The 27,002-nt window shown below is 39.0% G+C and overlaps 2 protein-coding genes across 2 annotated transcripts in view; one reads left to right on the forward strand and one right to left on the reverse strand.

The window, feature by feature from the left end:
* LOC126853850 (probable small nuclear ribonucleoprotein Sm D1) overlaps positions 1-8,355 on the reverse strand; it is a 205,528-nt gene extending 197,173 nt beyond the window's left edge. Inside the window, exon 1 of the mRNA XM_050599922.1 lies at positions 8,352-8,355. The gene's annotated coding sequence lies outside the window, so the exon portion shown is untranslated. The remainder of the gene's footprint in view (positions 1-8,351) is intronic.
* The window catches only part of LOC126853824 (serine-rich adhesin for platelets-like), a 153,380-nt gene that overhangs the window by 113,125 nt on the left and 13,253 nt on the right, over positions 1-27,002 (forward strand). Inside the window, exon 2 of the mRNA XM_050599867.1 lies at positions 20,330-24,201. Within this exon, the coding sequence (XP_050455824.1) occupies positions 20,330-24,201 (3,872 nt within the window). The remainder of the gene's footprint in view (positions 1-20,329; positions 24,202-27,002) is intronic.

Consider the following 27,002-nt stretch of genomic DNA (forward strand, 5'->3'; position numbering starts at 1 on the left):
CAGTCTTTTTCTTGCTTCTAGCAAAGGAGGCTCTTTTCTCGCGAGTTATATAACAAAATGACCATTCGTGCTCTTCCTCGTCTGTCGCTACGGATGTATATATATATATATATATATATATATATATATATATATATATATATATGTACATATATGTATACCATATGTGCGTGCACGCACATATATCGATATGCGTCAATGTGTCGCGGCACGTAATAAGGTATAGGAAGGGCTCTACGTTAGGCTAGGTTACGTCGCTCAGGTCTTTAACCGAGCTGAGAGAATGCCAATCGGTTGCAAAGAAATTTTATTTTTGTTGAGATATAATTATAAATATAAATATATTATTCTGATTTTATTTATAATAAATTATAAAATTTATTATAAATTAAAAAAAATGTTAACTATTGACAAAAATTTACGAAAAAAATTAGATAGTAAAGAATAATTAAAATAAATCGGTCTTATAAATCTTTTAACTGTCACTATTTTGATAATTTACTATCACTAGATTTTGTGTCATATCTTCCCCTTATTAGGTCTACTACTAATTACATTGAAGAATCGCACGTCAGAAGGACATCTGATTCTGTTTTTCGCGATTTCTTTCGCAAGAAGCAATTTCAAAGGGAGTGTTCCCAGGTGATTGGGTACATCGCGCGGAGACTTTACTCTTGAATGGCTGGGACTCGTTTCATTGTCCGGAACACAGCGTGCTCGCGATAAAACGGTACAATCGATTATCCGTGCGAGGATAATCGCGCGCGCAAGCAAGGTTTCTCCCTTGTACAAGACGAAACTCGAGATGTGTCTCTCTTTGATGAAGGGAATCTCGTTGCGCACCATCGTGCTTTCCTCTCTTCCAAGATCACTCTACTTCGATACGATAAAATGAACGTCCGAGTTCTCTTGTTCTGCTTCGATAAAATCGACGAACAATTTGTGACACCGCACCGTCCTTGTATACGTGCGAATACTTTCTAGTTCGAGATACAGATCTCGATGATTCTATGATCACGCTTAGGAGAGATATAATTTTTTAAGGATCTATGAAAGATCTCCCAACTATTCAAGAATAAATCCTACTTTAAATACATGCAAAATTTGCGTTTTAAATTAAAATAAAACAATATCATCTTAATTCAGATACAACAACATATATATCTCTTTTCTTATTTAAATACGCGTACGGAAATCAGCGGTACATCTTAGCTGTAGATATCGATTATGTTAAAATTCTGTTCAGTCTTAGAAGCCGCCTTAGAAGTAGCCGTTAAGGAGTAAACGAAGCCGGGACGACTTGTGTAATCTCCGACGTGCTTTGCCGACTTCAACTCACGAAGCGAGTGCAGTCATTGCACGTTCGTCTATGATTCCTCGAGCGCTATAATCGTAGCGGGAGAGGCCACCTCTCTGATGTGAGTACCGAAGAGGCTAGAGAGAGTGAGAGAAACGCAGGAGCGGATCTGAATCCGTGCCCGAAATTAATAAAATCTAGAAATTTAACTATATTTTTCCAGCAGATTTCTAAGGAATAGAAAAAAATCTAAGAAGATATGGATGAAAAAAAAATTTTAAATGGAGATCAAAATACGAAAATAAAAATTATTTTAATTTTAAAAGATATTTAGTTTAAAAAACTTGTAAATTGAAAAAATTCAAGATATATTCTTCATTTTTTATTAACATTTTCTTGCTAATTTTTTATTGAGCTTAAAAGCGATTAGGTTCATGCTTCGAAAGATGATGATCCGCTCCTGAAGAGAAGAACGGCGTACTCAGCACCAGTATTTCTTCGTTTAGTATTTTCTATGTCTCGTTCTTTTTCTCTCTTTTTCCTGCGATTCTCTTCTCTTTCGTTCCTTTCCAGTTTGCACCGTCTTGCGATTCCAGCAGGCGGAACTGCCGGTATATCAAGCGACCTGACTTTTTCCTCGTTCAGGCTTCCTCCATGGGAGGACTGCGATACATTCTGAAACCGTTGATTTCCCTCTGTTGAAAGTTTATTGCTGTTTTCCAGCAACACCGGAAACCGGTATTGCTACGATACGAGAGAAATACATGCTGCGCTTGTTTCTTGATTCTCGATGTTTGCGTCAAGTTTAACGCGATGTTATTCTCTCGTATAAAACTTTACAGGAAATAGTGCTCTCAATTTAATTTTTTATATATATTTAAAAAACTTGTTGATGATTCGATGATATTGCATTCTTTCAACAAAAGAAGAATGTATCTTTGATAAGATTAATACTTAATTTAGCAAACATAAAACAAATAAAAAAAAAATGCGGCTATCAGTAGATTCATACTCATCTCCAACTTTATGATGCATTTTTTCGGATATTATATTAGAATAATTCTGTTATACATATAAAATCACCGAAGTGTCGAGAAATTTTTTTTCTCGTATTATATTTATGATATAGCACGCGTTACAAAGACAAGGCAACGAAAAAAAGTATCATATCGTGTCATATCATTTCAAGTTATGTGTATGGAGAAGACAGGAACACGTGCGATCGCGCTGTTATTTATGCAACCGTACGCAACGCGTTTCTGCATTAAGCAGTGGCATGGCATCGCGGGCTGTCTCGAATCGCCCGACTCTGAATCATTCATTCGTCCCGTGCGATGCACCGCCCGCTGCACTCTCGTGGTTCCTTTGTCGCCTCCCGTATATATCGCGGTTAATATCACGCGATGCTGCACAATGCTGAATCGCTGAAGCGTAGGCAGGACACGATCGGCAGAGATTTCTTCTTGCGGACAATCTATGCACATCTCTCTCGTTAAAATATCGCGAGCTATTTGATTTATCTCGCAGACATTTCCCATTTTTATTTTTATTAGTATTTGAAAATTCTGAAATTTCTCTCATAAATATTTCATTATCGCGCGAATATTTATATCTTATATTAATATTTATCGAATTTCCGATTGCGATACATTTTTACTGTTTTCCCAAATAAAAATATACGCAAGGTCGTGCAGAAGCGATCGAAATTTATTCCCATCCAGAATGGCATTCCTATGGACGATGCACCGGAGGTGCGAGCGTGTTCTGCCTCGCGTCTGGAATACCAACAATGTGCTCGGTCCATGCACTCGCGCCGTTAAGCGCGGCGGATTCTATCGATATATACGCCGATCGATTTAATATATCGGCGGTTGCGCAACGGGCGCCGCCGTGCATTCACCCCGGAGAGAGCTTGCACTTGCCCGGCCGTGTACGGGAGGAAGATGTCGGTCGTGAACGATACACGAGGATATTCACGTTCGATCCCAGACGCGAGATACCGCGCCGCGCGCGCAATTGTTTATTCAGGACTCGCTCCTTGTATTATTGCTAATGCAACAGACGCGGCTCCCGCTCGGACTGATAATGATAATTAATATTCGCGAATATCTCGCCTTGAGATGGCGATATTGGAACAAAAATTCCAAAGATTCTGATTGATAGTACGAAGTCTTTAATTTATTTCGTATTCTTCATTTGTAAACAGATTGTATCTCTTTTTTTTTTTTACTTGAAAGCCAATCATGTGTGGGCCAAATAAGAGAAATTGTATTTGTCGATGCGATGAATATCGAAAGACCTAATGCGTGTTACACGCGAGTAGTTACAGGGAAATATATGTAATCTCGAGCCAAACGTGTAATTCGAATCTGTATATACATTCGTATATACGCGTGTAATTATCTCGACGGATAATGACGATAATCGCAGGCATTTAACTTGGCGCGTCTCTGTCACGGTGACTAATATTCATCCTCACCCCTGGTGCACGCGTGAATTTTTGCAGTCCGGCGTGACAACGATTATTTATCTTCGTTATTTATTGCCTTCAAAATAATCCTCGCCTCTCGCTCCGGCTCATTTGTAAATGTGTCGAACGTTTTATTCGGGTACTTTGCCGTTCGCGCGTACGTACGCATACGCATCTGGACGCGGGATCTCTCTCGTGCGGCGCGAGCGTTCTCACGTGTGCCTGTCTCTGTCACGTGCGCGAGTCAGGTGCGAGACGGCGTGAGTCGAGGATGAAAATGCATTTCATACGTTTTGCCTGTCGCTGCAATTCGTGTGTTAAAAATTTAGACAATTATCTTTACTTGCTGTAAATATAGTTTAAATCTCACTGGATATAAAATAATAATATCGATTATAATAAAATTGAAAACACTTGATTGGAGATTTCTATAGCTAATAATATTTACGTGAAAAAGATAGACGAGTTATAATAAAAAATATTGAATATTAAATGTGACAAATGAGAGTGTGTAAGATTTTTTCCAAGGAAGGAAAAAATTTCAAATTTATTATATTATAAAATTGAAGTCGAAATTCTCAGAGAGAGAAAGAGAGAGAGAGAGAGTACTACGTCTTTAATATATTAAATGTTCTCTATCTTATAGAGAAGAGTCAAAATACAGAAACGGGTTTTGCTTATTTACCGATATCGTGTATCAGTTGAAATATACGCATATCATGCATAATTATTAACACGCATTATCATATATCCATAATAGGGTCAACGAACTTTTAAAAGCCGTCTCTTTTCTCACAGCTCGATTTTAGAATCATTGAATAATACGACCCTCTTGTGAAAGTGCTGTTAGCTTTATGTCTCTAAAAATGGAGAGATATTTCTCTCTCACTTTCTTCTTCTAATGCCGATATCTTTCTTTGGCTGCCGTCACACCAAGACCGCCTCTAAGATGTCTTCTAAGACTACTCGAGGAAGACGTGTAGGATCTGTTTGATCACCACAACCGGAGGAGAGCACCGGTGGCCGGCGAGAGGAGAATGTAAAATGTGGGCGGTAGAGTTTACATAGGAGTTTGAACGGTTTGGAGTTTCTCGTTGGCGATGACTCTCGCCGGTCGAGGGTAGTAATTCAAATCGACAGTAACATCCATTTGGTTAAGGGGACCCCTCTCTAACGAGATACGGATCAGTGATTTATAACTGGCTGCCGGAATGCGTGCGGACAGCGACGTCTCCTCCGACATTATCGATATCCATTATTGCGTTCGAATCCGGCGGCGGTAGATCGATATTCGCGAGCTTCGTCGCTGGATCTAGTTTTGTCAATTAAATTTTTCTTAAATCGATTTTAAATGGATCTAAGAATCCAACGATCGAAAGAAGGAATGACATTAAGAGATAGTATATATATAATCATCTTTAATTTTATTTTTTATTTACACAGATAAAATAACGCGCGCGTAATCTGAGCAGTCATAATATTTAAACAATTTTAATTTCAAGATCGATTAAAGTGAAAAGAACGCTAGATACTCTAAAGGCATTATACTTAATTATACCGAAATCTAAAGGACTAAGCTCGCGTCATTGTTATGTAACACTCGGATCATCCCGGAGAGACATGTTTTTTTTGGGATGATCCGAAAAGAAAAGGAAGAAAAGGGAGGAAGACACGATCCCTTGGAATTATATCATCGCGGGCAGGTAATTTAAAAAAGTTACTTCCTATATAGTCCCTTCCTAGACGATTAACATTTTTTTTTATTTGGAGGCTGCATGTCTAGACCAGTAGAATCATTTTAGAATGCCCTTGGTAGAGTATCGGGGCCAATCTTGACTCTTCTCTCCTCGGCCATAATATATTTATACTCGCACGTCAAATTCCTCTCCAGGCTAATTCGGTCGAGTCTCGAAAACTGGCTGGGAATAGATAATAAATAAGCATTATATGAAGGAGTGTAGCCTCGACATTGCATTCGAAAATTTCTCTATGTCACATAAAAATGAATATCATTCTAAAAAAATACGAAATCACAAAAAAGTATTATTTTCTTTATTTTATACATAACAGAAAAATTGAATTTTATTTTACATAGAAAAATTTCTCTCTTCCTCTTTCTTTCTTCGTCTCTTTAATATTTCTCTTATATAATAATGCTATTATAGTAAATAAATATTTAAAATCTTTTTTATCGCATTTATTGCATCGTTTCTACAGTTTTTGCTGTAATAAATTAATCTCGAGTTTCTTTAGATTTAAACCCAATTTGGACCTGATTTGTTTCATTTGAAAGCAAGCACGGTGTTTTACGGAAAGCCACCGTGCGCATAGATACCTTCACGTTGATACCTTTTAACCTTCGCGATTTTCTGCATGACCCCGAGGGGCCAACTCAGGCACAGGCCTCTGCATTGTAACAATGCATCATCTTGTCGCGCTGGGAGGTTCGGTGCCTCAAGGCTGCCTGAACCTGTGCGACTCCAACCGCGGAATACAATGGACGGTTGAGGCGTAGCGCGGCCGCGTCGGTTCAATGCTTACATTATGACCATCCCCGTGGCTTGGCACATGTAACGATACTTATCCTCTCGCAGGGCTTTGTCTCACGCGAGGAGAGCTGAAGGGCGGGAATAAAAATTTGCGTGTATTAATACTCGCTTGAAATAGTCCGACGCGGTGATCCTTGAGCCTTTCAGAATTCATCAATGGATCCTTTCAGGTCCCTCAAGGCCTTTTTCTCTAAGCTTACTCTTTCTATGGCTCTTTCTCGCGAGTTTCGATTACTCTTGCGCAAATACATTATTTATGCCTAAATAATACCTCTTCATCTTTACTAAACTTTACCGAAAACATTCCGATTATATATTAGTCAATATAAGGTAAGATGAAATCAAACGTCAAGAGATTAAGTCAGATAATAAATTTTTTTCTTACTTTATTTAATATATATTAAAAATCGGTACAATGTGTCAAAATAACAAATTACACCACCTTTTTCAAATTATTTTTATTGTTGATTTCGCGTAGACTTAAACACAGTGAACGATTCGCGTCGATCTTATTATGAAACGAGACGACTTTTCATAGATTGTGATGTCGTTAACGACAACGTCAATAAATCTACAGGGTAGCATCGTTACACACGCTCGCAATTTAATCGACATATTTGAGACTGCGCGATCGGCACGTTGCTCTTTGCGGGAGCGCTGCTCTTCGTCTTGAGTCGTGACTTTGAAGATCCAGACCGATGCATCCCGCATATATACATTCTTTGTATATCGTTCTCTCTCGGAGCGCATCATCCACGCGCGCCTTTATGTAACGCGCGCGTCGGGACACATGGGCTCATTAGCCGCGGCATTGCCTGCCGGAAGACGATCGCCGTGTAAATTATCGGCGTGTGCACGATCTGTTTGCGATCGGTCGACTAAAGGGATAGGTCGCGCGGCACCGCTCCACGGGGGTCAACCGAGGTAGCGGTACCAATGCCGTCCCTTTGCCAACGGTTTGACGATTTAATAAGCGATGGGTGACGAATAAATATATGCCTGCACATCATTATTCGATATAATTTTAAATCAATATTTTATATTATATAAAATTATCATATATAATTTATTCCTCATTAGCATTTAATTAATATACTATATTAATATTAATTAATCAACGGTACAATTATAATAAATTGTTTTAGTTTGAGAAGGATATATATATATATATATATATATATATATATATATATATTTATTTGAAAGATATCTTTACTGTTAATTCTATATTAAAATAAACTTCGATATATTCGTAATATTGAAATATAAAGAAAAAAATGTTTATATAAAATAAAATACAATTTTATACGTATACATATTTTTATAGCACTATTTTAAATAGCCAGAAGCTCGTTTTTCTAATTCTTGCGGGGCGATGTCTGCTGAATCTCTGTCCGATCGATTATGTCGAGATGATTGATCGAGAGTGATTCCGAAAAATTCGCCTGACGCTATTTCTGGGCGCTCGTTCGACTAACAAGCGGGAACGTCGAAATAACGAGTTGGGAGTTCGTTAGCGCGCAACATCACACGCAAAGTGCCGACCTTTCTCCGCGCAATCGAGGTTCAACGTCCAAGCAGGAGCTTGTTGTTGCATCGGCGAGAGTGACGGCGTAGATCGCCTTCGGCGCTGATTATCGGCCGTAGTCCCTCGACGTCGAGCCGCTCCGAGATGACATCCTGCGAAAGGATCGCGATGAATTTCCTCCGATAAGCGCTCGCAGGAGTCGGGTTACAATTTGCATGGCCGAATTACGCATACAAAAGAACCTCTGCCTCTGGAGCTTAGGCAACGGGTAATACCCTGCGAAGGATCTCTCGCGAAAGTATCGCGTCGTCCCGATCTCTATTTCGAGAGTTGTCTCGGATATAAGCCGTCATTACTTATCTCCCGTGCGATCGATCTAGTCGTTCTGAATTAATTCGTTGCGCGCAGCAGCTTTTCGTAAGTCATATTATGTTGCCATTGAAGTGTTCAAGATTTAATTTCAGATAAATTAAATTAAAATAAATTGAATTAAATTTTATTTATTTCGATATTAATTATACAGATACAGATATATACATACATATATATATATATATATATAAAATCAAATTTAATTTATCTGAAATATAATAGCATTATTGTGTATTATTTATTTATGTATGTACATCTCTATATAAAGAAAAAAGATTTTAATAGCGACTTTTATATTCATATTTGAAAGTATTATTACGTAATGATGACTACAAGACGATGATTCATTAATCAATTCGGATACTTACAGACAGCTAGTCTGCTCGTGCGTGACATCAATAACATAACAGTCAATAAAAAAGTGTCGTATTTCTAGAATAGTTATTAAGAATCTCGAATATCCGTGCATTCTTTGGCTTATATGTGCCTGAAAGGCGGTTTAGATGCACTTTTTTCTCTCGTGATTCCTGCTTCAATCCATAAATGGGATACTAGGTGCGCGATGTAAACGGCAATGAACTTCAATACGCAGTGTTTTTTTTCCAAATTGAATTAACATATTTATAATATTTACAATAATAATTGACAACAACAAGATGATCTCTAAGAAAATGTATATACATGATTTTATTGCATTAAATAGTTACGATATACATAGATTTTTTATGATTTTATATCTGATAAACATTTGAAGGAACATAACATTGCGATTGTAGCGTTGACATAAGGGGTCAAGCATGAGACATCCGTAAATGAGACGCGGCGAATAAGATATAGCCTTCGTTACTTTCGAATCTGCTATCGAGTGATGTATGTTCGGCAAGGATCGCAAGCGTACAGTATCGCCGTTTTTTTATCGCCATTACTCTTCGTACGTTACATACGTATGCCGGAGAATCGTTCGATGACTGATGACGATTGTCCGGTACGGGACGACGCGACCGTGATCTTGGTGGATAGCCTTGAACGCGCGTGTTTTAGCATAACCGATTCGTATGTGTGTGTATACATGCCGCGTACAAAATAATTCTTCCTTTCCCTCTAGGCCGATGCCGCGCTATTTCTCGATACCGTCGATCGCGCTCATCGTGTATTTGTTGAGGATCACTCGAGTATGCAAAACAGCAATATGTAAGCAAAACACTACCGTTCATTGGAACAACATTATAAAAAAAAAATAGTATATATTAATAGTATTAATAATTTAAATACGCTACATGATATATAATGATCACTTACGCGCTTTGGGAATTTTCGTTTATATTAATTTAATTTATTTATAGAATTAAATATAGTAGGAACGAGAGCAATTTTTTCGAATTTTAATTTCTTTATGGATTTACAGTAGCTGATTTCGTAGCATCTGAAGATGATTTAGAGCTCGCTGCATGTCAAATGCATGCAATCGCTCTTTATGCGATTTCGAAACGCATCTCAACATCCCAACGTTAATCTGCGCATAAATGTTACTTTATGTCATTCGCGTTTCAAGGAAATTATCTTCCTACCCATTCGCGCGCGAAAATTAATTGCAGTCAAGGCTCTTTTCTATTTCTTAATTTACAACGATATTGACTTATCAATTATTTTACATATTAACTATATTTACTAAGCATTACATAGCAATTTATATTAATTATTTTTTATAAACATTTCTTTATTTTACTGCGTACACTTACTACATCCTTAAATTTACAATTGTTTTTTTTTATATTACTATTTAATTATTATTTTATTGCATCACAATAAAATAATCATGTTGCTATCTCAAGTTAATTATCTATAAATAAAATCTATAAATAAAATCTAAATTGCACATTGACACATCTTATCACAAAATCGTTTATTATAACTCTTCACGTAAGCAGCAGAAAAGAATGCCTGTCCCCGGACGAGTAAGGCCGATACAGTGAATCGTGATGTCCCGCTGATGCACGACTATGATAATAGCGTGCGCTTTTCTCCGTGTCCGCGTGATATCCGGACGGAAGATATCTTAGCGGGGCGTCGACGTTTAAGGGTCGTTTTACATTCGCGGGAACGAAGTCAACGATCTTGATCGTGATCGCGCGGGTGAAGGGGAGGGAACGGTGTGGGATCGAAGATGTTCCTCTCGACTGAGATCCTCACGGAATAAATTGCGAGCGGCGAAGATGAATTTTCGCCTCGGCGTTGGACGGTGGATGCGGAAATAACGCGTCAATTACGGGACCGCGAGGAAGAGAGAGAGAGAGAGAGAGAGAGAGAGAGAAATTAGATAGAGAGATGCAACACGAACTTAAATCACGACCGTGTATATTAATTCCGGATAGTCGCAATTTATATGATTTATATTCAATCATCCGCGCCCTCGGGCGCTCGTACGTTATCGCGCGAATTTTTCACGCGAAGCCGGCGCGGATTATTCGCGGCTACTTACACGCGCGAGCGATTCGTTAAGCATTGTGAGTCAGTATCGAGCCGAGGCAAAACACATAAGGCGCGCAAAGCTGTGTGGTAGACAATATTTTATAGCCATCTCATTTTACAGCTGTAACAAGCATACTATTCTATTGGGTTGGATGACGAACGTGTAAAACCAGAGAAGAACCATAACTGAAAAGTGGCAAATCAATTATTTGTGAAAGTTCTTTACCTCCTCGCTTGTTTTCACGCGGCAATTAAAAAATAATGAAAGTAAAAGCGCAGTCATTTTCTAATGAAAACTGATTCGTACTTTTATTTCTTATTTTTGAAATAATATTTATTCTATAAAAAAAATGTTTGCATATAAGTCGTCTGATGTAATAATTCTAATTTTCACATTCAACTTCATTATCAGATAAATAATATAAGTCATATCAGATAAAAACATACTTTGAATATTCAGTGTTTTTAATATTCACATGCTCAGGACGATCGATATCATCGCATGTACAAAGCCATGCTAATTCCTCTTTTCCCATCACATCGCGCGATCGCATTTCGATCCAGGAAGCGATCGGGATGCGGCTGGCTACTTTTTAGCATGTCGATCCGACCGTCCGCGTTCCATTGTTGTCCCGAGATCTGCATACGATTTAATGGAACATGGAGAAGCTCCATTGTACGTCCCTGGAAGTCTTATGTAACGACTCGATGCACGATAGCGTCACGTAATCGTACGCGCGAGTTTGATACCGGAACATTCCTCAAGCATAATCGTTGTAATTCTTATGTCATCATCGCGATCATTCCTGCGAGAATATTGGGCAAAAAAATATATCTTCGTCTATTGATCTCATAGATTTCGCGAAAATCGTTTGGCGCAAAATTACGTAAACTTTCGAATTTGTTAATAATTTAATTAAATTTAAATGATATCGCGACACAAATTCGTTTTGGAAGCTTGATTTATTATTTCGTCTCGTATGCAATCTTTGCACTCTCGTAATCGCGATTCCGAAAGTGCACTTGTGTCTGGATTCGCGTACGATTTAATGGAACATCAACGGCAACCATTATGTAACCGACCAGCCGCGCTCTCAGATACTATCTTCGATGTACGCGTAATCGCGATGTATGTGTGTGAGTGGCTACCTGGATCAATAGCTCGTGTATATTCGCGCCGAGAATGATTTACGAAACGAAAGACCGGAGATGTGACCATGACCCTCGAACGGGACCAGAGATCGTAGTCCAAGAAACGGCGCGTTTCTGGCTTTCTTCATCTTTGAATTTTGCCAATTTCTTGCTTTCATTTTTTCATATCGCAGTATTAATTTGATCATCGATAGCTTAAATATTATGTATATATATATAGCATTTTTTAATACAATTATAGAATAATCGAAAATTACCATTGAATTAAAGAAGTATAATAATTGTACTGAATAATACTGATATATTTATTAGAAAAAGAAGTAGAAATGTTTATATTATTTTTAATATCTGAAGATGCAGTTAAAAAAAATTGTTATTTTGCCCAAAATTTGTTTCTACCTGAATTTAAAAACATATTGAGTGCAATAAAAATACTTGTATTAGTTTCAATATTTATGATATGTGATATACGAATGTTACAATATTTATTTTTCTAAGTTTCTCTTTACACAGTTTGCGTAAGCGATTTCTGTGGACTTTTAACTATGAGTTAAGATCCATCTGACGTAACACTCGGAAGTATTCACGATCGATCAAATGTGTAATCTATAATATAAGCGGTATTTAAATTCTGCTTCAATCTTTCAACACAAGTTGAATGCTTTGTTTGCTCGAGTGTAATGACGTAGCTGTTAATTAGAATTAATTACATCACTCTGTGTAAACTCGCATACCTGAAGAAAGAAAAACTTGCAAGAATTATAGTGTTTATATACGTTTTTTTTTTTGATGACGGAATATACATAAATTTTTAATGAGTGCGTGTCAAACATTCCAAGAGCGGTCGATGATCATCGACGAGATGATGATCCGTTACATAATTACCGCGGGACTATACGTGCTCAGTGACCGGAGTGTCCTCCGTGCCGTCGCGGATCGTCGACGGAAACGGATGTACGCTTCACGAAAGACGAATACGAGGCAAATGACTCGCATACAGTCGCGCACGTATCTCTGTACTTTGCAGAAACTCGCAGCAGAAAATGCATTGAATCATCGCGTCTTAAATTCATGTTGCATAAATGGATGCAACAGTTTTCCTCTCGTTGCTTTACTTTTTCCTTATAATATATATAGAAGCATTGTCCATTGCGTTTATTTTTTTACTAATTGCGAAACTTAAATATGATAGCATTTTATGTATTTGAAAATATTTGTGGCACTGGAGAAACAAATTCTTTTAATCCAGATATTGCGGTAAATTATTTCAATTGATGATCAATCAACGTGAATATTGAAAAGATTGAGCGGAAAAAAGAGATACGGATCAAGGAAAAAAAAAATGTATTATCACAAACACACATCTATCTCGCTAGGCTTCTTCATAGAACAAGCAAGACGGGTCTGCCTTCTTACGGTAAGACGAGACCACGAAGGCAAGAACTGACAGGCAGCTGCCCAGCACGTGTTTTGCGACGCAGATGGTAATTTTGCGCGATCGCTGTGTTGGCTCGTCGATCAAATTAATCTATGAATCAGCCGTTCTCAGTCGCTGTTTCGGACGGTTCACGACCAGAGGTTATTGAGCCCTGAAAAAAAAAAAAAGACAAGAACGTTCGCGTAGAAATTAAAGCCGCTGCTTCTCTCTCGCTCGCTAATTGACGCATTAAAAGGCTATCGATCGCCGCGAGATCGACACTTTGTTCAAGCCCACGGGGGACGATCATTAAAAACTAACAATATATTTCGATCCGGATGTGGCTGTTCAATGTTCGTTAATTTCATCATTATTGTGCAACTTCTTTAGAATCGCGTAATTATCGATTCTTGAAAAATGGCGTTATTATTTAATTATTCATACTCGATGGGCACAGTAATTACTGTAATGGACGAGAAGTGTCATTTGCAGTAATGACGTCAATAAATCTACAAGAGATAATTATCGTTATAATGAGAGAGATAGCCTAAACGGTATACGTCAGACAAATGTCATAGATTATACCGATTGTTTTTCTCGTGCCGATTCCGTCTCATTTAATTCGCGGTGAATGAGCGAGCGTATTTCGGACCGTAGATAGCCGCGACATCCATTACGCGTGTTGTCGGAGATTTAATGAACAGTCCATTATGTCGATCAAAACCGACAATTTGTAATTATTATCATTACAAGCATTGTCGCTAGGAGCAAGACAAATGTCCGAGACAGATGATCGAGACGGGACGGTCGATAAAATTATTTCGGTCTTGCATCGAAGGAGCAAGTATTGTGTTCACCCCGTGACTGTGTACGCCTCTTCACGGATCGAAAGACGACTCTCCCCACAGATGATATCTGACTAGCTTTAAATAATGGGACCTTGCTGCGTTCGAGTGAGTTCGACGTTCCACGTCGTGAACCCGTAATCAGTTATATTACATTCTCGGTTCTCGTGCGAGTAATACGTATATACCGAAGAGAAATGAACGACTTCTCCTTATATAAAATAATATATGCACAAACATTGTAACTGAGAGATAAAAGGGAAGATGCGGAAAATATCTCCTGCACATATTCATCAACATATATTTATTTCTCCTTATTTTATTTATTCTTCAAAGATTTTTTTATTATCATTCATTACATCGCGAGATTATGGAGAACTTTATTATTTAATCTGAGAGACAAAATTATTAAACGGTAATTATTTTTAATTTATCTTTCACATATATTTCTTATTGTGATATATTTAATATATACGACACGCTTATAAAATATATTGAATTTTTAAATTATTGCTCGCCCAAAATAAATGGTATAATATTTTGCGTTATCGCGAGGAAATGAAACTCGTTACCGCTACCAATTTGCGCCGCCCTCGCCCGCTCGAAGATAAATTTCAATTCGCAAGAGTGCCAAGGCATCGGCAATTCATTGTGAGGACGAGAGAGGCTCCTGCCGAGCGGTGACTAATTGTCGTCTTGCTCGCTATCGCCCTCATAACCCGTTGCGAGGGTGCAACGAGTCGCAATTTGCAGCTGCATGCGAAGCATGCAGGAAGACGCTCTCGGCCCCCGTGTACATCATTGATCACGCCGGATTAAGGGGATTTGTCGTCGCGTGGTAGCGGAAGCGTAGGTGGAAAACGATCCTTTTTGTCGAGTCGTGCTCTCCTCGATCCAACAAGAGAACACACACGCACGCGGGATCGCGATCGCTTAACTTCCCGCTTCTATCTTAGACGCGATCCGACCGACCGCTTACAGACCGCAGCGCTTTTTCCGGATTGTTACCGCGAATTCATTAAACCCGCAAGTCTTGATTGCGTCAAATTGCCGGAACGATAGGCGATGCCATAAAGCAGTTACGTAAGATTGAGCGCGATTGAGGAAGGAATGTCTCGATCGTTTATGATGAATGGCGCGACTACTACGAACAGTATAGTGTGTTTACTCCGAGCTACTTCATGCATTCGATTTGAGAATTCATTCATAATTTTTCGATTGAAATTTCCTATCATAAAAATATATCCCTTTTCGCCAGATATCTGGCAAAGTCTGACATATACGAAAATTTGTCAAGAGTATTTGCCTTCACTCACATATTACAATTTAATAAAATAATAATTAAATAATTTAAAAATAAAATAAAATGTTTCTGCCACTAACTAAAATATATATTTAATTTTTTTATTATCTTAAAATAATTATACATTTTTATAATAATATTTTATATAATAATTAGAAAATATATTTTTATATATATATATATATTATTTATAAAGTTAGGAAAAGAAATCAAGTATTAAAATACTAAAAGCAGTATTTTTTAGAGTAAAAAAATAAGTTTAGAGAAATCTTATTTCACGAGGACGTACACACTATCGTTTATGGATTCTATGTTTATTAAGATGGATCTTATGAGTTCTTTGACTTTCATTTCCGCTTTCATTCTGCCCAGCTGTAGTTCTCCTGATTTGCAGATCGGTAGCGTGCATACTGTTACGCTCGTTGCAGATTATTCTAGCATAGATTAAGCTAGTATTACGTGAGATACTTTTGTAACTGCTGTTTCCTGTAACGCTTTTACAAACATGTCGATGCCCCACATGCCTTGCACATCTCGCCACAATTGAGTTTTTCAATTAGACACATTTTAATCAGATCGCGCAATATAAGGCATATAAAAATAGACTTTTGCATCTGTTCGATTTATAACCATAATTTTTATTGCGAATTATTTAAAAGTAACAATAAATGAATAATTATTTATATTATTTATATTAAGATAATAAGAATTAAATTATTTTTTTCTTTCTCTCTCTCTCTCTCTCTCTCTCTTTTGATTTAAATTTAATTTACATTATTTAAATTTTATATTATACAATTACAATTTAATCATGATAGTTGAGAAGTTAGTTTTAACTACATTATTGTTTATTAGCGTGATTGATTAGTACATTGCGGCACTAAAACCGATCGTGACTTTTTTTTTTTATATAATCCGAGAGGGACTAAATACTCCCTCAGGTGCAGCGTAATATTGAGCCATTGCGCGAGTTCTCGTGACATCGAGATCATTGCCGGAGCCAAGGCTCCGTGAATAAAGCCGCAGATAATATTCGCAGATAATATGAAGCAAGCCGGAGGGTTATCTTCGACACGAGGGACTAGTGAGACTCTAAAAATCCGATCAGCAAAGCGACCCCCTCGAAACAGGACATATAAATTGTAAAGGCTCAGAGAGCATTGGAGAATCGCGTTTCTCGAAGAGGAATAATACAACATTAAAACGAGTTCTTTGTTCACCGAGAGATAAATGTAAGAAAAAAAAAACGTTAAAAGCTTCTTAAGAAGTATTTTTTAATATTTTTGAAGAAATATAAACAATATAATTAAAATCTGGGACAAAAATATATAGGACTCTCCTTAGAGTTTTTGAATATGTATATAAGGTGAATGTATATTTTTTAAAAGCGTAATCAGATTGCACGCATACGATAGTTTTATTAATTCAGATTAATTTTTGTATTGGATACAACACATTTGAAAAAAGATTGTGTCTTAAAATTGAATATAAAAATAATTATTTGTGGAAAATTATCGAAGATGATTCTAACGTGTCTGAACAAACGCAGTTACTTTGAATCGCATTACGCATATATATATGTGTGTATGTATAAAGGTGACTACATATATGAAATATTTATTTACATGCATTTACACTTAGCTAAACGACATTATTGTTTTGGAAGCGACGAGTTGCGCTGTTGTTGAGTATCTTAGAAACGCATTTAATGTTACGTAATAACGCTGGTGATAGAGACATATATTTGCCATACAGATTGTCATTATAAGCAACTGTCACTTTACTTTCTAACGTCTGTTAACAAGACTAAACCCGGAAATTTAATTTCCATCGCAGGGTATTCTCATCTTTGCGCTTATTAAAATCTGAATTGTCATCTTTATTACACGTCCAGGGCGCGTAACGGTAATTTTTGTCAATCAAGAGACCTAATAAGCGAAAAGTATAATAATAAACATTTCTGCGAAGCGCGATTTTTTAATAAATTTGGACTTGAAATAGTTTTCTCGAATAGAAATTGAAATAATCTGTACAGCACATTACGATGCATTTCAATTATAAAAAATTAATCGTTCTAAAAGGTAATATTAATATTAATGGAAGCAAAATAAAGTCATGTTTGTAAAAAATATCACAATCGCTACGCAATTACTGTTATTTTATCGCTCGCGCAATCAAAGAGTTTTGACACGAATATTATCGCGAACACTTGATAACTTTATAGAGTCGCATACGCAACAATTCTCTTTTCCAAACAAAGGCTATCGCGTCGGCGTGAGATACATTATGTAGAAGCTAATAAAATCGCATCGTGACGATCATAAAATGGGCAATAAAAAAGGAAACAAATATAGCCGAACTGTACCGAAAGTGGGACAGTGTGACGGCACGCGCGGGGATCCGGATCCACGCATCTCACGTCGAATCTGGAGCCGTTCTTGCGGGCCAGCCGCGTGTGTGACACATCTCGGAGTCATCTCACGCGTCGTCCGCATTGTAGTTCACTCGGCCAGCCAGCCAGCCAGCCAGCCGTCAAGACACGGGGCCGAGAAACCGCGCGGAACAAGAGCAGAAACAGCACTGACCTTCCTCTCTCGTACACGTGTCCACATAAAATATTACGACGCGGTCACGTTCGCGACGATAATCGCGGACTCGCGTCCTGTCCGTCTTTCTCTCGCTTTTACAACGCAATATTTTTGCGGTCATCGTCCATTTTAATTCCGAGACAATAGAGAGGCCGAGACGATCTCTAGTGTTCAATAATTTAAGTCGATATACTAACATATAATTATATTTTTTTATACTTTTTCTATTTGTTTGCTGATTAAAAATTAAGGCCGAGATAATTACTGCGCAGCAATGACAATGTGAGCCGTTTTTTCATATTATTCTTTTTTCCCTTCTCTTTTATTTTTTTTTTTACATTCTCTATTTTGCGGCTCCTTGAAAAAATTCCGCTCAAAGTTAGACGACAATTCCCGCGATTTCGGTTAAGATTAGATTGAGGTAGACTGCATTATTCAAAACTCGGGTTGTCGGGACATTCGAGCATATTTATAAACGGGTTTCCACTTGTAGAGCGGGTTCTACGACGCGATTTACACATCCGGAATATTTGCTTCGTTGAAATGCACCTCTAAGATGTTGAATTGGTTTTGGAGTCTGAGCAACAGCTTGGATTGTCGTATATATGATGACAAGATACGCGAATACGTCTACGCGATAAGAATGCCTTTCGAGCGATGCTTGTTTATTAAAAATGTCCCATTAGTTTTCAGCATAAAGTATCTTCTTTAAAATTTTTCTATTATATTATCACAAGACACCATATCTGATTCTATACTAAGGACCCATAGTCACAAATATTCGTAAATCCTTGTAGAAAACTTTGTATTCACAGAATCAGCTTTAAGTTCATAATTTTGAAGCCATATAAGAGACTTTCTAACATTGAATAAATTTTCGCGCGTTAGGTGAGACTCGTGTTTTTTATCCATCCGTATATCACGTTAAGCCTTGAATTCACGAGGCCTTTTCATGGAGCATTAGAATCACTTGGAAATTCTCGCCGTCGTGCAATAAAGCGTATCGATCCCTTTAACGATCCCTGGATCGACAGATCGGACTCTTATGTCTTTTTAAATTCAACTTGTTGCAGCTATAAACGATCTTGATTTTTTTTTTTTTGTCGGGGATCGGACAATAAGAGAATAAATTCATGACGCACAGCCCATATCCTCTTTACGATCCTTGCAGACGAGCTCTTAATGATCCTTCAGCGGAACATGCTTGTAAGCAGAGATTATATAGTGCGCGTTCTTCGGTAATTTGCAATACGAACGAATTTCTGAAGCGAAGCGAATCGAGCAGTGCCCATTATCTGCACGATAGGGGCTTGTCGGCGGGCATTATTGTACTATGGGAAAATCGCGAGGGGGAACATTCGAGTACAAGTATAGGGAATGAGAGAAGAGTTCGTTCAGAGCTAAAAGAAATAAGAATATTCTAATAACTGTATACATTAACATTTTTTATTTATTCAGATTTTTTATGAAGATTAATGGATTTTTTTGGAAAATTAATTACTAGAAATTTTGATATTAAAAATTAAACAAATTAACATTAAATCTTCTAATTCTGTAATCTTGTGATTATATAATTAAGATTGATATAATATTAGCACGATATTTAAATCTTTTTGAGTGAATTTGCATACAAATCCGCGAATTTGGATCGTTTTTCGATCGCGGTTACGGTTGATTATCGGTGGACAGAAAGGTAACGGTACGAAATCTCTCGTATCCCGAAACCCACTCGGTCATCCGCGATCCTGAGAACTACCGTTAGTCGAAGAACTCTTTTCCACGAGAATTTCTTTCGTTTCGCACACACGCGGCGAATATAATTGAGAACTTAATTACATTGGTCGTTGTCTAACGCGTGGGCGTTAGACGGTCGATGCTCTTCCGGTTTTCACCGGAGGAGTATTCTGACGTACGATGATTCTCATATTAATCGCGGAAAATTTTCCTCTCCGTCGCGTTGAAACCGAACCGAAACGAACAGGAACTATAATCGCCTCTGTTACGCACCGTGTTATTGTTCCACATTGCGATCAATTAGCATTTAGAAACCGCGTGTTATTTACACTTCGTTAAGATGTATATTTCTTCGGTGTGATAATACATGCCGTGGCGTAATAAAGGAGTATAATTATTGTAAATAACGTACACGAAGATCAGCTTTATTTTTAGCTCTGAAGAGAATTCTTAATTTTAAGCAAGAGAAGTCAGTTTAAAATTTTTTAATATACAATTATAATTTATAACACTTTTAATCTTTTTATTTTATTTTTACATATTTATTTTCTATCTAATCCGGCAACTATTAGATATCAGACAGCGATTTTTTTCTTTGTTTACAGACGCATCGGTTGCAGATTATCGTCAAGGGCGCGCATCTTTACACGCGGAGTTGTTATCGTCGAAAGCTAAACGCGAGCAGGCGCTACGTAGTATTCTGACTGCCAGGAGGCGACAGATCTTGAATCAACGCTCACATGAGTCATCTCGGATTTTTTTAAATCGTACACTGCGACCCAATACCACCTCGAAAGATCCTCCGGATATTCTCGAAAGCCAGGAGACCAAGCATAACGTTTACGTTACTAGCGCGCAAACCGAAGCGTCAGTGGATGAGAAGACTCCGCAATCATCGAGGAAAAACAGCGAGAAAAAAATTGCTTCCACGATCGATCTCGATTCGATGGAACTTGAAGTCGAACAGCAGACGCCAAAGATGACAAAGAGCGAAACTCCGGCCACGTCGACGACCGAGAAGTACGAGAGCGCCTCTTCAACATCGTCTTCGATCGCTACGACGTCGACTATGTCCACTAATCAAAAATCAGGAGACGCGGATACGCGTAAAAAGAATATTGTATCAATGCCGGACTCGCTGTACAAACACTTCCGGCCGGTGGAGAGTAACATCCCGATGGAAGATATGTCGCAGTTCTTGTACTTTGGGCAGAAACTTCAACCGGACGCGCAAAACGTCACCAGCAACAGTAACAACAATTCTGTAGAAACGACATCCACGGTACCGATCTCATCTCGCCGTAGATACTCCTCGAAGAGATATAGCGCGACGATAGCCGCGCCGATCGAGGAGATCATGAACGACGAGATGAATATCGCGTTAGAACGTCGGACGGTTGAGAAAAATCAGGTTTCACGGATCAAGAACATGTTTAGGAATCCTGGTAGTGGCTTGTACTATCGGAAGCCGAGGCCCACGGCGGATGTTGTGTCCAACGTCATCTCGAGCAATGAGTCGAGCCCGGTAGACAGTGGATCGGATATGAGGAGCGAGATGAATACGGTGGACGATAAGCTCCGCCGTGGCGATCCGTCCATTAATACGGGTGCTCGGGTCCCGCGAGAGAGAGGAAACGGCGCTACCCACGTGGCCAAGGCGAGCACGACGACCCAGATACCGCGGCAACGTCATGACGACGTCGAAGCGAGCGTCGCGGAGAGTGAAATCAATGTGAAATTTTCGAACGAAACTGTCACGGTAGCGAACGGCGTCATCCCCGCGAGTCTCGAGAAAACGACGAACGATTTCGCAAAGGACGACGACGAGAAGAAAGTCGTCGAAGCACACATGGAAACGACAAGCGCCGTGAAATCGGAGGACAAACTGACGAATATCGTCGAGAAAGTAATTTCTCCGTCGCTGACGAGAACGAATTCGAGATCTCGCGACATCAACAATATCGAGGCATCGTCGCTAAGAATGGAATCGTCGACGCTGCGAATCGTGGTGCCGGATGACAGCTTCGGTCTCACGAGTTTCGCGATCGAGAGCGAGCGGGCCCAGCGAAATACCGTTAAACCGCAACCGGTCCTCGCGGATCGCGTGTCGGTCAATGACGATACCGCTTCGAAATCGACGCCATCGACGACCTCGATATCGTCGACGACGGAGCCGTCCGCATCTGTCATCGTCGCCGACTCGAGTCGGCAGCAGCCGCAGCAGCAACACGTGTACGCTTACACGATAACGAATGTGACGCGATTGTTGCGCAACTACACCGGGCCCGGGTTAAACGGTGAGGAGAGGCGTGGAGGAGGAGGAGGGGAAGAGGAAGATGATGGTGCCACCGGTCGTCCTGGTAGCGGTGCCGAGATAACGAGCGATGGACCGTCTCAGCAGCAGCAACCGCCGCCGCCGCTGCCGCCGTCTTCTCCTCTTCTGCTTCCTCGTGTCGGCGCTGCCAGTATAGAACTGGCGCGAACGCCGGTGGGACTCAGTACCGGCGCGACCATCGAGCCAGCCGCAGCTGTTGAATCGTCGCCCAGTGTTGTTGTCGATGGTTTGGTGGGGGAACGACCGAGGAAAGTCATCCCGCAACAGCAGCAACGCGCGTCCAGTCAACGAGCGATCTGGTCCTCGCCGCATCCAGCTGCGAACGATAGCGTTATCTCGACAACGAGATCCATAAAGTCACTCGACACCGGGAGTAGGGGACCGGTCAGATGGAACCAGGTCAAGTCACGCATTAGCGAGCAAGAGGGTGCTAACGACCGAAGATTCTTGAGGAAGAGCGCGAGCGCGGTGTTAAATCAGAGATCGACCGTTAATGAAGAATCTTCATCCCTGGTAACGAGCAAGGGTCGTAGGATATCAGCTTCTGAAAAAGGCTTGTCTCCTACAAGAAATGATAGCAGGATAAACTCCAGTAATCAAGAGAAAATTAAAAGTACTACAGAAGACTTAACGGTACACGAAACAGTGGGCTCGCTGAACGAAACGATTACGAGCCACGGCAACGATTCGAATGATGAGGTGCTGGGTTCTTCTCGAAAAATCACGCGTGTCACCGGCGAGGTAAACAAAGTATCAGTTGACGGAAGCTCGCCAAAGGCCACGGTCATGGGCAATTTAAGTCGAAATTCGAGCGCAACCGATGAGACGATGAACGCGACCGATCCGTCCGTTTTTGTCGACGCGATCGCGATGACAGAAGCGGATAAATCTGATGTTCTTGCTGGGGATGTCGTTAGTACGCCGAGTGTGAACGACGAAGACAGTATCGGGAGTGAAGACTATCAGAGTGTCGTGATGTCGAACAAGAGCAGCGACAGTGACGCGAACGTAACGACGGATAGTGTTGTCGCGACGACCGTGATAGTGACCGAGCGAATCGGTGAAACGATCGCGAAAACGACGACGATGATGACGACAACGACGACGACGACGACGACGACAACTACGACGCCGGCAGCACCGATTTTCCCGGTCACGCCTAGGATATTAGCGGAAGGGGAGAGGACCACGGTGGATCCGAAAGCTTTGGACGCCGGAACGAAGGCACCGGAAGCGAGTAATCTGGACCCCTCGGAGATTCAGAAGAGATATCGGGCCAAAGACGCGACGACATCGACGACGACAATGGTTTCGCCGATTCGGAATGACACTCGTTCCGTGGACGATGCTCCAAGCAAAAAATCGGAGGTCTTATCTACGTCGTCGACGCCCGCAGACAACGGAAAACGCGTGTCAGGCGAGAGATCGCCGGAGGTCCGTGCGCGTAATCTATCGGACAAATCGAAGGACAAGGACGATGTGTTGCCGATCATGCATCTATACAACACGTCGGACATTTTTAACGGCAGCAGATCTGTGGACGGATTTGTTCGCGGTACGGAACGGACGCGAGTGGTACTTCCGGTGGATCTTAAACCGCAAGACGAAAAGAATCCTGCGAGGACGACGACGACTACAACGATAGAGAAGACGAGTCCGTCGACTACAACTGTCACTAGCACGACGGAAATCAGTGGAAGTACTTCGACCACCATTTCAGTTCCGAAATTGAGAGAGCCTACCGCAAGTACGACGGGCTCCCGGAAAGATAAACACGAGGAGAATCGCGGCTCCCAGGACACTACCGTTCCTTCAGTGACGTCTAGAGGCTCTTCCTTCGCGGTCAACAGGACGAGGTACAGGCCCACCTATCATCACTCGATCCTGCCGGAATACAACGGCACGATATACCATCCCGCTGAGCTCAACAAGACGTTCTTCGAAGTCGGTGGACCGATCTCGGTGAACCCGCGGGAGCCGATGAACATCAGTGACGTGATATCGAAGCGGCACGATGGCAACGCGATCGCCACTCAAGAGACGGTTGCCGTGGTCAGCTATATCCTGGCCACCCTCGTCGTCTTTCCTATCGCCGTCGGTTTCGGGCTCATTCTCAGAAGACTGATACTTAGGAATCGTAAGGTAAGTGATTTCGAGGTTTTGAGGTCGTTTGAGCGCGTGTTTAGATTGGAAAGTCCGGCGCAGATTACCGCTGTCTAGATATCTCCGTCTTTCTGTTCGCTGGTGAAGTCGTCACGGTGATCGAGAAATCGTGAGCGCGATCTGATTCCGTTGTTAATCGTAATATTTCGAAAACAGTGATTGTTAAGAATATGAATTTAGCGGGACACTTGAAGGAAAGAAATTTTGAAAATTGACAAATTTATCACAGATATGATATTTCGACTGAAAAATATTGTGAAAATAATAATACGTAATTATCAGATGTTTATAAACTGTTGTAGAAATCTTGTTCTCTTAATTTTAATGACCAGTTTATTAATTTATAATGAAGAGCTTTTTGCGCTCAAACTTTCTGACATATATAGAGACATTAATACCTAATTCTATTTAAACTTTAAACTCGATATTTTAGTTTTATATTTTTTTATGATATTTAATGTAACAATATATCTCTAATATGTAAGTAAAAGATATAACGAGAATAACGATTTTCCCCGAAATTAAAAAAAAAAACAAATTAAAATGCTTTTATTAAAAATAAAATTACAACTTTCCGATGAGATAAATATACAAGTCAGAAAAAGAAAAATTATCTAATCTCTTTGGAAAAAATAACGCATAATATTCTATTTTAATATAATGCAATTAGAAATTTATTATCGAATAATCGACGAATGAAACGTTTTTAATTGTTTTACGCAGACATAAAATTTGTCATTAATATAATAGTGATACTTATGTACTATTATACGATACAGTCTCGATTATCATTGCATATTATATTTTATTATCTCGCGGGATTAAAGTTAAAGTTTTGATGATCAATGCGACAATATCGTCGTTATAGCTGAAACGTCATTAGTTATGTTCATTAGTTATTATTAATTGATCCGGAATGCGCTGCGATAAGTCCACAATTAGAGAGTATCGTCTCAATCGGTCGCACTATTTTAATAAAAAAAACGAACTATCGAAATCAATCGGAGAAAACGCAAGACGAGATTTTTCAGGATAATAAGTACAGGTATAGATATTTTTATGACTTCATAGATTTAATGTAATTTTCTCGCAGAAAAATTTCACGACCGTGACTTCGCCCCGAATGAATATCAAACGCGGTCATCGAGTAATTCCTTCGCGAAGGCTAGCTCCGCGATGATTCACAAAATGCGATCTCCCCTTTTCCCCCATCAAGCAATTACTGCAAGTTCATTGTATGCAGAAATCTTGAGGATCCCTGTGATGTCTTCGTGCGAGGAATCATCGGATGGAGCGTGGCACGTTATAGTAATGAGAAAATGAATGCGCCGTTAGATAATGCAAAAATTGTTCGGCTCCATTGTCTTTAATGATTATTTTTGCATGGAATTTTCCGCGGGTAGCCGACAAGAAGATTGTATCGAAGGTCGAAAATCTTTCGCGTCGGAAAATGAGAATCTTTGTGTAATGTAATTATTAGTGATTACATCGCGATAATACACTTCCACGAAGATATTTTACGAATCCATATCTTTTAAAGCTAATCCTATCTTTTCTTTATCATAGAATTTTAAAGAATCGTGTTTTTACATATATAATTTATTAATATATTTTTTAATTACAGACATTTAATTTTTTTTTTATTCAATGAATAGCATGTAGTACAAAACATTTGTTAGTATCAAAATTAACAGCAAAAAGGATAACGCAAAATATCCGGAAATGACATAAGCGAAATGCTTTCACGTTCGAAATAATAACGTGAACATAAATTTAAATTTAATCTGACAGTCATGGAAATAAATCTGAATGGCGATACAAAGGCTTGTATGGACGATAAAAAAAGGAGCGTGTAAACGAAAGAAGGGAGACGAGGAACGAGTACAAGGAACAAATAAATAGGACCGCTTTGAAACTCGTCTGATGCTAAAACATACTTGAGCGTTCTATGTTTCGCGAAATTGAAAAATTTATTGTAGACAAACAAACCGATCCGTTTTCTTGATTATTCTCGTATAATATGATCGAACTTTTCTGGTAAGTGACTTTCTTCGAAACAACTTATACAAGATAATACTTCGCGCAAATCTAGCAGTAAAAATAATACGGAGTTTTATTTCATTCGCATTGAATGTCTTTTCGTGCACGAGGTAATTGTGTTTTTTGGTAATAAAGCGAGCTTGTACAATCAAACACTCGCTTTCAATAATTCTCGAGCGATGTCGAGGAATAATATTACGAAGTCGATAATAATAATTTGACAACATATTTGATTTCAATTAACAATTTTAATTTTTAATTTTGAATGAATTGTTATTTATCCAACTATTAAAACAGATTCTTTAATTTAATATCGATTAAAGGAACATAGATTCAAGATTTTTTGAATATTATATAAGAGCTTTATTTTTATTGAATTAAAAAATTATAAAAAAAATAATACAAGATATATTATAATTTAAGAAATGTCGAACATAACTTTATTATAAAGGTATGGCTAATTTTAATAACTTTAATTATTATTGAACATGAATTATATATTTTTTTTGTTTTTCTATAAATTAAAAGGAAGATATTATAGACAAATATTAATATAATAAATGATATTATATAATAAAATACTATAACATAAAATACTTTCCGTGCCTATTTTTAGTTAGCAAATATTTCAACATTATTATAGTTGACTCGAAAGCTTTATTATAGTAGATAGACGCGGTTATATTTGTATCGTTTTTGTATGTATCTTATCGGCGTCATAAAAAAAGTCAACATCAGTA

The sequence above is a fragment of the Cataglyphis hispanica genome, chromosome 13 (genome assembly GCF_021464435.1).
Source record: "Cataglyphis hispanica isolate Lineage 1 chromosome 13, ULB_Chis1_1.0, whole genome shotgun sequence".
Taxonomy (NCBI): domain Eukaryota; kingdom Metazoa; phylum Arthropoda; class Insecta; order Hymenoptera; family Formicidae; genus Cataglyphis; species Cataglyphis hispanica.